The sequence below is a fragment of the Eubalaena glacialis genome, chromosome 8 (assembly GCF_028564815.1).
Source record: "Eubalaena glacialis isolate mEubGla1 chromosome 8, mEubGla1.1.hap2.+ XY, whole genome shotgun sequence".
NCBI lineage: Eukaryota > Metazoa > Chordata > Mammalia > Artiodactyla > Balaenidae > Eubalaena > Eubalaena glacialis.
Window position 1 is genome coordinate 114,678,031 of NC_083723.1, and position 14,616 is coordinate 114,692,646.

At 44.0% G+C, this 14,616-nt stretch overlaps 1 protein-coding gene across 2 annotated transcripts in view; it reads left to right on the forward strand.

Moving 5' to 3' along the window:
• The first annotated feature begins 672 nt into the window (after positions 1-672).
• Positions 673-14,616, forward strand: part of TBXAS1 (thromboxane A synthase 1) — a 149,499-nt gene continuing 135,555 nt past the window's right edge. For both annotated transcript variants that reach the window (XM_061198097.1, XM_061198099.1), the window contains exon 1: positions 673-879. In XM_061198097.1, the coding sequence (XP_061054080.1) occupies positions 791-879 (89 nt within the window). In that variant the 5' untranslated portion in view covers positions 673-790. The remainder of the gene's footprint in view (positions 880-14,616) is intronic.

Consider the following 14,616-nt stretch of genomic DNA (forward strand, 5'->3'; position numbering starts at 1 on the left):
TGGTGAGTGAATGATTTCCTCTCTGAAACACCCTTCCAGTTACTAAAGGTATCATACGCTGACTAATAAGCAAAAAATAATTCTGTCTACCTTAGTCAGATAAGCTCAGAGCTAGAACAAAGGACCCATACATGAGCCAACGGATATGCTATTAGACATTTAAGAAATCCTCCAACTCACGATGAGAGGGCTGACCCGAGGCAAGATCTTCAGTCTGTCCCAACAGGCAGTCACCAGGGACCCCACTGAACCCACAGGTGTCAGTGGACCCCAGGAACGAATGAACTTAATGGGATGGATGTCCTCAGTGCAGCCAGCATTCTTCATCAGGCTGATGTCTGGCCCCAAATTTTTCTGGGACATTCAGTCTCCTCACCCATGTCATCATTTAATTACAAATTAATTTTTTAAAAGAGGAGTCTTTCTTTAAGACTACTTGTCACAGTAGAAATCTATGGTTGCAACCATTTTCTTGCCCAGCAAACAGGGAGCCAGTTCTGCTGCTGCTTCCTGGGGAAGTTAATGTAAATGTTTATTGACTGTACAGTCATCAAGAAAATAAAGCTGCTGATTCATTGCCTTACACTGAAACCCTTTGTTTTCCCCTCCTCTTCCTTCCTCTTTATAAGGAGACACTTCTGAGAAAGAGCACATTTCAGGAACACACTTGATGTGATGTTTTCTTGGTTGCCTGTGTCTTTCATCTGCAGATCGTGGTTCCTGTAACTGCAGGGGAACCAGCCCCACTCTTTCCTCTGGAGGACCACCCCTCTAGGGTCTCTGAGGAACAATGGAAGTCTTGGGGTTCCTCAGACTGGAAGCCAGTGGCCCCATGGTGATGGTGGCCCTGTCAGTGGTCCTCTTGGTTCTCCTGAAGTGGTAAGTGCAGCCAGCATGTTCCGATGACTGTGACATTGTCAGGAATAGCAGCCGTGGAGCCATGCTGGAGCCGGGGTGGGGTATGTGGGAGTGTACTTTTCTTCCCCTCTAATCTAGAGGGAGTTGAGTATTAACACAGCTTCAGAATTGAAAGCAAACAGCTAGGTTAATCTTTTGCTCAAATGCACAAGACGGAGGTGTCAGGAAAGACTGGTGATTCCGTGGCTGAGAATGCTACACATAATTAAGTTTGAAAGAGATGGAAAAAGCAACAAATTGGAAAGGTTTGGGGAGAAGCATCTCCTTGCAACCCCATCCTATCTTCTCACCTCATTTTTCTAAGATCCTCTCCCCAGGTTGGATTTACAGCAGATTCAGCCTCTTGGGTCTGATGACATTAAAAACAAAAAAAGATATAGGAGCTGTCTGGCAACGTGGGCCACTTCGTAGAATGTCATTGACAGGGATTTCTGTAGGTTTAAGGGCAAAGTGGTGGAACTAATTTCCTCATTTTCTAATATTTGATGGAAGGGAATGGATTCCAACGAATGTAGTGTGTGCAGTGCCGCAAAGTCTGAGACCCTGGGAGAATCTCAAATTTAAACTGGGAGTAACCCCCCGTGATTTAGTTAATTCAACAGGAGGTTTTCTGAAGTCTGGCTTGATCGAAGGCTGGATGGAAGGCCCCACAATATGTTCTATTTGTGCATATTCACCCTGTCGGTAAAACTTATTAAAGTTACCCACTCCATCAAAAGCACCTGGATTTAGGCGGCTCTGGTCTTTGAGGGGAAAGTGGAAAAAATAATGGAGAACTTCAGTTTGAACAGAATTTCAATTTATGTTTCCGGTAGTAATAAAGCCTCCTCTAGATTAATAACTGGGAAAGCACTTTGAAAAGCATCAAGCATTATGCAAATGTGAGGTATTATTCTTTTGGAATTTGCATAGCTGAAAATGGAATTCACGTTTGATGTTCTAGGATGATGAAATTACCTCTTGGAAATTGGCTCTGAAGCCCAGCTTCAGTCCCAGTGCTGTTTTGCTTTCTAACTGGTTTAATTATCTTTTGAACTTTCCTCGGTGTGGCTTATCTTGCCTTGAAACCAGCCACATGCAAACCCAGGAGCAAGTGGTACCCCCTCTCCCACCCCACTCCATTCGTCCACCTCAGTTTCTGCTCAGAGATGAGATGCACTTAGCGCAGTGCCTGACACGTAGCGGGTGCTCAGTAGATGTCAGCCACTATCATTAACTATCATTTATATAACCTAAACACAGAGGAAAATAAGTCTTCAGTGCTTCAGGTGTATTTAAAATTTCTCATTAATATGCTTATTAATATTAATTTCTCATCGACAGCTGTGCTCTGATTGTGATTCTCAAAGTGTGTCTAACCTGAGGCCTCCAGGTGGTCTCGCAGCATCATTGTTTCTATTGCACACTTCACTGCACTTCTGTTTCTGTCTTTACTGGCTCTTTTTAATTTCCGTAGTCTTGATTTCCAGCTCAGTGCCTGATATACAGTACGACCTCGATAAATGTCTGATGAATGGATGAGTGAATTGCATACATTAATGTTGCTCTGGTCACGGAAAGGGGCATGTGTCCTGACTGATAAGTTGGCTGTAACTGGGTGTTTCCAATCAGCGTAGATCAGAGTCACGGCCAATAACACCATACCATTCAGCAAGGCAGTTGTGCATTTGCAATCTGTTCTGGGGCCATGCTAATAACCTGGGTCAAAGACACAGAGATAAGAGAGATGCATGAAGCAGAGACAGTGAATAGGAAGTGAGGGCTGACTTCTATTTGTTCTTGCAAAAATATTTATTGATTTGTTCATGTGTGCCAGGCATGGCATGAGGCCCTGGTACAAGGTCAGAAAACAGGAGGTCTGGATCAGATGCCCAAGGCTGGGGAGACGTGGAGGTTCTGGGCGAGCTCGGTGTCTGTTGAGGATAACGCCGAAGAGAAGGAGGCAGCAGGAGGGAGCAGCCATGGCCGTGGCCGTGGCTCTGGTGCTCCTGGGTCTATCCCTTGATCAGTTCAAGGTCACCATCCTTGGGCTCTCAACCCTCGTCTTCCAGGCAAGACTCCAGGTAGCCCCTGAGCAACAGACATCAGCTTGAATGCGGCAGGGCCTCCCTCCAGCTTCATTTTCTCGACAGGGTGCGTGTGGGAGACAGAGGGGCGCTCCGGGAGAGCTGGGGGTGGAGAGACCCTCACAGCCATGTGGCCCCCGAGGAGATCTTGTGGAGGGTGCTGTTCTGAACGTTTAAACTCCTTAGTCTTTCCTTTAAGAGTTCCCCCTGCCATTGGACCAGGCAAGCGTGCAATGAGAGCCTTGACTCTTGGAAGGTAACATGAGGAGGACCACTTCTTGCCTGCTCAACCAGCCTAGGAGTTCTTTCAAGGCAGGACTGAGGTCCTGTATCTCATTGCAGTTCTGGAAACTTCTGTCCATGACTCAGATGTTCTTCTAGCATCTGGTTTAATGAGGGTAAAGCGAAGAAGTACACATTCATCAGCCCAGCACCCGGGACGTAGGGTTTGGTCCCTGACTCTTTCAGCAGCTTCATCCACCAGGCTCTGACCCCAACCTGTGGGCCTGGCAGTTCTGTGAACAGTCACGTTGCTGCAGGTGTCCGTGCCTCTGCCCTTGCTGGTCTCCATGCTTGGAATCCCTTTCCTCCTCTCTTTCCTTCAAGGAGCTCAGGGGCACCTCCTCAGGGAAGCTTCTCCTGTTTGCCCAAGACACTGAGAAGTCCCACTCACTGTTGATTTCCTCATCACTCTCATCTCCACCCCTCCTTGCATGCAGTTGGTGCCTAATAAATGTTGGCTCGAATCTCCCCTGGCATTTTTCTTTCTTTTTTTTTTTTTGGCCGCACCATGCAGCTTGCGGGATCTTAGTTCCCTGACCAGGGATTGAACCCGGGCCAATCCTGGGCAGTGAACCACTGGACTACCAGGGAATTCCCATCCACTGATATTTTCTTGCTGGTTCTTCTCTTAGGCGTCACAGCTCAATACAGATCTAATTCTTCTGCCCACGTGCATCACCCTTTTCCTGAAAGCCTATTGTGTTTTCAGTTTGGACCAACTTGGTGTCCACGTTTCTAATTGTTACAAATGCACTGTTTTTGAATCTCCACTCACCTTGTACAGCAAGACCATGGCATGTACTTAATAAACACTTCTTAATTATTAAGTGTTGCGTGAATTTAGAAAGAAGACAAAAGAGTCAATTTCATCTAAACAGAGACTAATATAACATAGGCATAGTATATTTTGATAGTTTTCCCCAAACTGCATTTGACACAATTTTTTGATGACAGTCACTTAAATTGACAGTTATGAGGCTGAGCCGTGTGCACTGGGGTCTGAGATCAGGGCTGTTCCGCTGGGGCTGGAGATGAGCTGGAATGTAGACTACATTAGCTAGAAGTGCATGAAGCACATGCGAAGGTGATCTAAACCCGTGATAAAACATTTTTAAAACTCATTTTTTCTGTATAAAATTGTTGGAAATGCTGACTTCTGGAAGAGATTTGATGTACAAGAAATAAGTTGTGTGAGTTGAATAGTGGTAGAGGCAATCTTAAGTATAGTGTATTTAAACTTTCAAGCGTACCTACGAATTGGCAGCTTTTGGTAAGATGAGGGTTTCTTTATTAAGAAAGAGTGTAAGGACTCCCTATATAATTATGTACAAATTCATCTGCCCCATCCATACAGACAGAAAGTAGATTAGTGTTTGTCAGGGGCTGGAGGAGGGGAGAAGGGAGTGGCTGCTGATAGGTATGGAGTTTCTTTTGGGGCTGATGAAAATGTTCTGAAATTAGACGATGTTGATGGTTGCACAACTCTGTGAATGTACTAAAACCACTGAATCACATACTTTAATAAAAGGATGAATTTTATGACATGTGAATTATATTGCAATAAAAAAATTCATGTACTCAGAAAAAAAAAAAAAAGAGAGAGAGAAAGAATATAAAGAAATAGCCCCGATATTAATAGTGGTTTTCTTCCAATGGTGGGATTATGGGTGATTTTTTTTCTTCCTTTACTGTTTCTGTATCTTCCATATTCTTTTTGTAAATGAATATCAATTATTGAGCAAAAAAGAGACATTTTACTAAAAAGAGCAGGGAATTGCTCCTCTCTAGTGCTGAAGAGGAAAGCAGTTTTATGCTTTGGGCATGGAGGTCTTGAGACTGTAAGCTAACTATTTCTACAGCAGAGTGGAATGTACAGGGGAGTTTGGAGTAATCAGGGAGCTTCTTGGCTGATGAAGCAGTGAGAAAAGTAAACCGTGGTTGTTGCATTAAGTAACTAAACAGTCAAAGCAGTTAAATATATAAATATGGTGGAAATTGAGAAGAGTTGTCTTGGGAAGGTAGAAGGGCTTTCAACGCCAAGCTGCATTTAAATCTCAGGAGCCCAAGACCCAGAGGTATAAATCAAATGGACATTAAAATAGGAATCAGGGTAAGTTAGTGTTCTGATCTAGTCTCATTCTAAGACCAGGTTAAATTAAATTGTGAATGGTGATTATTAAGACTTAAGACTACAATGAAAAAGTCCATCCCTGTACTTGGAAGTTTCTTTCTCAGAGAGCTTGCTTTACATGTGGAAAAACTGGATTCTAATTCTAGACCTACATCTAATCACAGGCCATATTTAAAAGAAACCACTGCTCTCTGGGATGCAAGATGGTTCAACATATACAAATCAATAAACACGATACACCACATTAACAGAACGAAGGATAAAAAATCCTATAATTATCTCAATACATGCAGAAAAAGCATTTGACAAAATTCAACTTCCTTTCATGATAAACACTCTCAACAAACTAGGTATAGAAGGAATGTACCTCAACATGAAAAAGGCCATAGTATATGACAAACTCACAGCTAACACCATAATCAACAGTGAGAAGCTGAAAGTTTCCTCTCTAAGATCAGTAACAAGCCAAGAATGCTCTTGTCGCTTTTATTCAGCATAATGCCAGAAGTCCTAGCCAGAGCAATTAGACAAGAAAAGGAAACAATGGGCATCCAAATGGGAAAGGAAGAAGTAAAACTACCTCTGTTAGCAGAGCATATGATCTTATATATGCAGAATCCTAAAGACTCACAAAAATCTGTTAGAACTAATTAATGAATTCATTAAAGTTGCAGGATACAAAATCAACATAAAAAAATCAGTTGTATTCCTACGTACTAACAACAAACTATCTGAAAAAGAAATCAATCCCATTTACAATAGCATCAGAGAATAAACTACTTAAGGAAAAATTTAAGGAGATAAAAGATCTACGCACTGAAAAATTACACGACACTGATGAAAAAAACAGAAAAGGTTGCAAAATACATGGAAAGATATCCCGTGTTTATGCATGGGAAGAATTAATATTGTTAAAATGTTCACACTACCCGAAGTGATCTACAGAGTCAATGCAATCCCTATCAAAATTCCAATGGCATTTTCCACAGAAATAGAAAAAAATCCTAAAATTTGTATGGATCCACAAAAGACTCTGAATAGTCAAAGCAATCTTGAGAAAGAAGAATAAATTTGGAGGCATCACAATTCTTTTTTTTTTTTTTTGGGGGCCGCGCAGCTTGTGGGATATTAGTTCCTGACCAGGGATCAAACCTGTGCCCCCCTGCAGTGGAAGCACAGAGTCCTAAGCACTGGACAGCCAGGAAATTCCCCATCACAATTCCTGATTTCAAACTATATTACAAAGCTATAGTTCAAAACAGTACGGTTCTGGAATAAAAACAGACACATAGATCAATGGAACAGAATAAAACATCCAGACACAAATGGTCAATTAATTTTTGACAAAGGGTTCAAAAATACACAATGGGGAAAGGATAGTCTCTTCAATAAATGATGTTGGGACAACTAGATAATCATATGCAAAATAATGAAATTGGACCCTTATCTTATACCATAAACAAACAAACAAACTCAAATTGGATTAACAACTTAAATGTAAGACCTGAAACTGTAAAACTCCTGGAAGAAAACATAGAGAAAAAGCCCCACGACATTGGTCTTGGCAATGATGTTTTGGATTCGACACTAAAAGCACAGGCAACAAAAGCACAAATAAGTCAGTGGGACTGCATCAAACTAAAATTTTCTGCACAGCAAAGGAAACACTGAACAAAATGAAAGGCCACCCAGTACCTTCTAGATTTACTCCATGACTGCTTCATCTGTTGATGGTCTTGCTTGGGCTGGTCCCAAACTGAATGCAGCTGCTGCTGCTGGTGGTGAAAAAGAAGTCAGATAAGACCCAATGGGTCCACTAGTGACTGCTCCCTCTCCTGCCTGGGCCCCCTACTCTTCCTCAGTGGCAGTTCCTATGGTGCTGATTGTCCCAGGAGCCGGGAAATACTCTCCAGAAGCGGCTTTTGGGGGCCTTTTAGCTTCGTGCATGATTCTTGCTTCTCGCCTTCCAGCCCCAATCCTTCAGCCTTTCTGGGTCCCCATCCAGTCACAGGTGGCTTTGGAAAGCAGAAAGGTCTTGGTCTAGGTCTTGAAATGCAGGGAAGGATTAGCAGAGAAGAGGAGGGTGGACATTGTAGGTGGGCAAGTATCACAGGTGAAGGCAACATTGGGGTTTGTAACATTTGGTGGAACACACCATTCAGAGTGTGAGTAATAGATGCATTTTAGAAATACATTTTAAAGGCCATGGATAATTTCCACTGTCCCAGAGCATGTAGAGAAGGATGAATGCTATTTGCCTTTTTTATTTTTTGTGCTTTTGTCTAGGATATGATGGGTACTTCAGTTTAATAATTCAGTGATGAGCTTGGAGATAAAATTGAGCCCGCTTATGAAAACTAGGTCTGTGTTTCCTTGAGGACCATTTTCACAGAATATTATTTTTTGTTTTCTCTCTTTTAAATAGCTATACACAATAGGCCCAGACTTCTCACTTTATTGATTTTCCAGAACGAGAGTACGAGTTGTGATTATAAAGTAAGGTGACTGATTATTTTAGCATACACATCAGAACTTATACAGCCAAATGAATTTTATGACCTTCAAAGGCAGTTTCCTGATAGGCTATACCCTTACTGCAGATATGCCATATCAGAAAACACATTCTTAGCACTTTTCTTTGGGAACGGTCCTTAGTGTGTGAATGCGGTTTTTTGACCACCCTGAAGGCAACAAATCATCGTCTTTGTTGAGAACTGATTGATTTTTTAAAAACAGCCCAAATTTTGGCAGCTAGGTGATTAGACGGGGTAATATTATTTTTAATCCAAAACAAAATATGATTATAAAACAATAAGACTTGTTGTTCTTTACTGAGAAGTTTATGAGGCATTTCTGGAAGCCGGGGGATTCTGTCAGGCCACACTCATTGGGCCTATGAGTTGCTCTTAGTTTAGTTTAGCTTTGTTTTAAAGAAAACAACAGCAATAATCTTAACCCTTATGGTTATACCTCTTCTTATCTTGTAAGGAATTCAGGCTTGTGGAATTGGTAGCATCGACTCTTTGGTCAGAGGTGAAAGAAGAATCTCATTCATTCTATAAACAAAGCAGACCATCGGATTTAGGTCGGTGCCTTATAGAGCTGCTTGAGTCAATGCTTGGTGCTACTCTCCTGGGAGGACAGTGGTTCTTCCAGAAATAAAGCCACTGAACGGACCCTCCCCTCCACCCCTGAATACCATGATAACAACCTACCAAATAGGCTCTCATCTGCCACTGAGGGCAAGGGCTTCATCTTTGGGAACCTGAACAGCGTGGCAAGGACTTGTTTCTGTTTGTAAAAATGACGTACGTCTCAACAAGGGGGCGAGACTTTGGGGAGAGCAGGGACAGGGAGCAGGTCTCACGCTGCTGTGGATTGGCGCTTCAATTACTGAGTGCCACCTTGTCCCTGGTTTGCCAGAAATCTGTGATGCTGCACAATGTCCTGGGGGTGGGGGAGGCGAGGAGCATCAGCTGAGTGGGGAGACCCCCAGACCCCCGCTGTCTCAGGTGTCTTTGGGCCCCCAGGCAGAGCCTGGCACTGGGCTACCCTGCGGGGCCATCCTAAACCTCTGGGTGGCCTTGAGAAGGTGTGTTTCTTAGATTTCGCCTCAGCAGATGGAAATTCCTGAACATGGTCCCAGAAACAGATGGCTTTTTTTGCTCAAAGTTTTCTGGGAAAATGGTGTCAGAGAATGAGAGCAAGGCCAACCTCTACCAAGAGTGGCTTCAACCAAAACCCCATTTCCCAAGCCCTGCCCAGAACGCCCCGGAGAGAGCCAGCTCCGGGCACCAAAACCAGCAGCTGCCTCTGTCCTCTGAGCTGGAAGGTGCCCTGAAATCCTCCCCGAGCCTCCTTCCTCCGCCCCTTCTCTCCACACTCTGCCTGCACATCACGGTCCCTGCTGCCCGAATGCCCTCCCCTCTCTGTTTAAATGAAATCCCACCCACCCCTCAAAACCTTGTCCAAACGTTGCTCTTCCTGAACGTCTCCTTAGCCAGGCCAGCCCTCAAGAGCCTGGCCTCCTTTGAACTCCAGCAGTGCCTGCTGTCTCTTGGCACTCACTGTATTATTCTATTGTTCATGCCTGTGTCCTGTTTCCTAGCCTGATAAGGCCCTGAGGGCAGGGGCTGAATCTTAAGCCAGTGAGTGCCTTGTGCATAGTAGCTGCTCAGTAAACGTTAATGATCACAATCAAGGCGCTGCTTCCAAACGACTGCCGTCACGTGCGCGTGCGAGCCAGTCTCCCTCTGACTGGCACACTAGTGCCACCATGTTCTCAACATCTGGCAGAATGCTTTACATGCGGGTCATTGAAAGAGTAAATAAATTCCTTCTTAGTTCGTACCCTCGCTGAATGCTGAAGGCTTTCTAGGCTATGTGCTGGTTCTACCTCATTGATGGGCTATGGGTCACATGCCCATGAACTCAGATACATAAAGTAACTGTCACATTAGAAATCAAAGAGCAAGGCTCTGATGCAAAAGGAAGGGATGGGATAGAAAGCAGGACACAGCCATTTAGAAGATGAGGTATGTGGGGAGCACAGAACACTTGGTGTGTGAGCGGGGTGTCCTGACCACAGCGTAGGGAAGGGGAGGCATCCAGCCCCCAGCAGAGGCATCAAAGGACAAATACTTCCTTCTTCACTGTTTTATTAACCGCTAATCCCCACAGTTCAAAGCACCGCTATCTAAATTCTTCACCAACATCTACTGTTTATCTTATTTACCCATAGGTCCTGTGTTCTATTGTCCAAACAACGATGTATATTTAAGTAATGAATGATTTATTTTCCCATTTTAATTATTCAAAGACAAGCCAATGGAAGCTCTGCCAATGAGAACAGTGATCGATGAGAGAACCAGCATTAGTGTACCAAGTTATAATTCTACTGCGAAGCAAAGAAACTTGACATTTTAGTTAACCTGCACAATCTTATTGTCAATAAAGGCACAATTTACATTTAGGCTCTTTGCAATGTTGAAAATATCTCACGTACCCCCTTCCTATCTTCGCCAATCAATAGGCATCCGGGAAGCCCAGGCTGTAAGCATTGTAAAGCATAGTCAGTTATACATTTAATGGTTTCAACCCTGTCTGTACACAGAGAGTGACCAAAATTGGTAACATCATCTCATGATATAAGGGAGGATAGAAGGAGACAATTGGGAAGTTCTTAGGAGAAATATGGCACTGTGGAAATCAGCAAGACCTTTCCAGTTGAGGGCAGATACACTTTTTCCACTGGAGGACTTTGGGCAAGTCACTCCATCCTTGCCAGTTTCCTCACTGATATGAGAGGGCTGACAGTCCCTGGCTCTCAGCGTACGGCATCTTTTCCACCCGGCCCCCCAGGCCAGCTCTCCCTCACCCCTCACAGTTAACCCAGTCTTGTTTCCTAAGTGGTGCCTGAATCCTTCTTTCCCCTCTTTCTGCTCTTCTACTCCTGTAGTTCGGGATTTCAAGAGCATCCCTTGGCTGGAAATAGACACCCAACTGATTTCCCTACCTCGTGTCTTGTGCCCCTCAAATTTGTCCTCCAACTCTGCAGCCGGAAGAACACACCAGAATCTCACCGCTGCTTCAGAAAACCCTCCCGTGGCCCTCCCCGCCTGGGGAACTGGTCTCCCTGGCTGGCGCGGGAGGCCCTCTCTGACCTGGTCCCATCCACTTCCGTGTGGTCACCTCCTCACCCGGCACCTGGCTCTCCAGCGCTCATAGTTCCTTCCCCATGCCATGCTGTTCGCCCTCAATTTCCTTCCCTCTCCTGGGGTGCTCTTCGTCCCATCATTCCGGTGAGAGCCCCGCATCTCCTGTGGTCTTGGCCCTACCACACCCGGTACCTTCTCTCTCTCTCGTACCACTTCCCCAGCTCCCCCATTAGAAGGTGAGCAGGACTGGGTCTTACTCAGCTTTCCCCTAAGTGCCTAGCACTGTGCTTGTACATTTCTTTTGGGTAATAGGCATTCGGTTATTTGTTGACCGAAGCTGAATTAAGAGGGACAGTGTATAGGATTTCGTGTGGCACACGCTTGGCATATAAAGACACAAATTCATGTTAGCTGTTCTTTGCTGCTATGAATATCCTCATAGAGAATTTCCATTTATTTCTGGATGCATATCACTGCAGCCAGCTGCCACCCCTACATGTTATAAAACAAAATTTCACTGAATGGAACTCTGGATCTCAATAAAAGATTTCATCTTTATAATTCAGGCAAGACTGGGCTGTGGGTTGAAGTTCATCTCTGCACGGTTTATGAGGGAAGGCTTGCTAAACAAAATCTCAGTGCAAAGGTGACTGTGGAACCCATTGAAGAAAATAAACTATTCCCAAGCACGTTAGCTGATGTTAGTTCATCAACACTGCCTTTAAAAAACACACGAAAACCACTTCACTCTTGGCTGCCTTTCCCCGCATGGGTAATGGTCCAGAGCTTGGGCTTTGGAAACCTGATTGCCTGGGTTCAAGTCCTGGCTGGCTTCGTGACCTTAAGGAAGTTTGTAAGGTCGCTGTGCCTCAGTTCCCCCAGTTTTAAGTAGTGATAATAATAGTGCTGACCTCACAGCGTGCTGGAAGGATTAAACGAGCGGACGCGGAGCAGTGCCCATTGTACTCCGCAATAATCGCATAGGTGCTAGGTAGGTAGATCGTGGTTTTTATTTTACTGTTTTAAAATACCATTTGGAATTCTCACATGATCTCCAGGACTGCATTGAAGGGAACAGTGAAGAGAGCCATATGTCAAACACGTGGCCTCATTTTGAATGATCTTGGACTTATACCATTAGGTAGCTTTTGGTCTTGAACAAGTAAGATGGGGTTTAAAAAATACCTATTGGATTTAGCAACTAAGAAGTTTTAGGTGATGTTGGAGGTGGTAAGAATAGACGCCAGAATGCAGCAGGTTTAGAAGTGACTGGGAAAGAAGAGTATCCTTTGTTTCACTGGTTGACACTTGCCTTGCCCTTGGGTTTGAGAACTTGAAGTGTAAATGATGCATAGCAAATCAGTAAATAAATCCTGGTAAGTTCTCACTCTATTCTCTCTCACAGACCAGACCTCTGGTTTCCTACACACTCTTGTCCAAGTCCCTGCCTTCGTTATCCCTTTATTATGACACTGTAAACGTTTCTTTGCAGGTTCAGTTCTCTCCCATCTTAAAACATACAAGTGAGCCAGCCAACCAACAGCCACCTCTTCTTTGACTATGTGTTCCACCTCTGCCACCACTCCATCTCATCCTTCCCTTCCCAGTCAAGACCCCACGCTTGCTCACTTTCTCACTTCCCATTTACCCTCAGCCCTACAATGGGGCTTCTGCTCCATTGCCCACCGAAACGACTCTCTCCAAGGCCACCAGTAAGTCCCTCGTTCCTAAACAGAATTCACATTTCCCAATCCTTCTCTTTCTTTAGTGCTTTGCAGTATTTGACTCTGATATGCTTAGTCTCTTACTGTTGGGTTTATGGCAGGGCCCTCAGTTGTGTAGGGGTAGAGAAAAGGCTGAGCACCTCGAATATAGTCCAATGGCCTCATTTTACAGATAAGGAAATGAAGGTCTAGAGAAGAGAATTGCCCTGTATCAGTCAGCTATTGCTGAAATAACACTGTGTAATAAACCACCCCAAACTCACTGGCAAACGACAACATTTATTTTTCTCATGGTCTGTGTATTGGCTGGGGTAGTTCTGTTTCAGGCTTGGGTGGGGTTCAGATCTGCTCCACATGGGTTTGTGACGGGGTGCAGGCTGAAGAGGATACTTCAGGAAAGTTCTGCTCCTGATAGATCACAGGGATGCAAGAAATGCAACAGGAAATAAGCAATGTCTCTTGAGGGCTCAGCCTTAAAGTGGCTTAATGCACTTTTGCCCATATTCCTTTGGTTAAAGCAAGCCACATGCCCAAGCCTAACATTAATGGGTTGGGGAAGAAGACTCCACTGTAGTGGGAGGTACTTCAAAGTCATAGAACAAAGGCTGATGATGTAGAATTTTGATAAAGGGAGGGTATGAAGAGTTGGGAGGAATGATTCAATCTACCACATGCTTGAAGATCGCACTTGTGGGTTGTGATCTCTGACAAAAGAGAAAGAGGCCATGAGTAACTAGACAAAACAAAAGAGGAAACAAAGATAAAAACAAACAAAGAGCAAACAAAACAAAAACGTAAAGCTAATGGAAGTTTGGATTTTTATCATAAATGACAACAATGATCTCTGAAAAAAGAACAGACATTGATGGGAAGTTTGCCAGCTGAGACACCGAGATGGTGAGTCACAGTGGGTCTTGGCTGTGAAAGTGAGGAACTAGCACCAAGAGGGCTAAAGCAGGGTTGTGAGCTCAGTGTAGGGGCTCAGCTTGGACCTGGGCTGAGCCTGGGGATGAACCCAAGAATATCTAGCTGAATAAGCGGTAGAGATCAGGAACTGACCAATGATGGAGCTACAACATACCCTGAGAAGAGTAAATATTGATTCAGGGATGGGGTAGGGAAGAGAGCAGCTGCCACATAAAGGACCCAATTCTAGTCTGGAAAAGCAGGATTGAGGGAAAACATTTCTGAAGTCCAGAAAGACCAGAGGAAGCCTGAAAGCAGAGAGCCTAGTGTGTTCACCATACCCTGAAATACAACAAGCAGGGGATATCCTTATAGACTGTGAGCTGTATCGTTCGAGACAAATTCATTGTTCTATACTTGGCAATACATTTATGTATGCTGTTATACCAAGACATGGCTATGGCTGAAAACATAAATTGCTCCAGAATTACTATAAATATTCTCATGGGTGCTGGGGCCCTACTGAGTTATTAAAGAAAAAATATGTTTTAGGATTGTCGCTTGCCCTTCCAGAAACTACCCCTTGGTGCTGGCTAGTGGCTGAAAGGAGAAAGGGTGAGTGCCAGCATCACAAGGCCTGTTAGACACAGTGAACTGAACTTGAGCTCTGAAAGATAAAAAGATTTTTATCTCACTTCCATGCCCCCCCCGTCATACGCTTTTGTACATTCTCCTCTAGGAAGTTGCTGGTGAATCTCAGCAGTGACATGCTCTTGCAATCCAAAATCAGCCATAAACTTTCATTTCCTTTTTTGCTATAAAAAGGATATGCTGACTCAAACAACTAAAATATAGATTAGTTAGCATACTAATAATAAATACCAAAAAATACACACCCCAATATACAAAAGTCCCCACAAACAAACAAACGA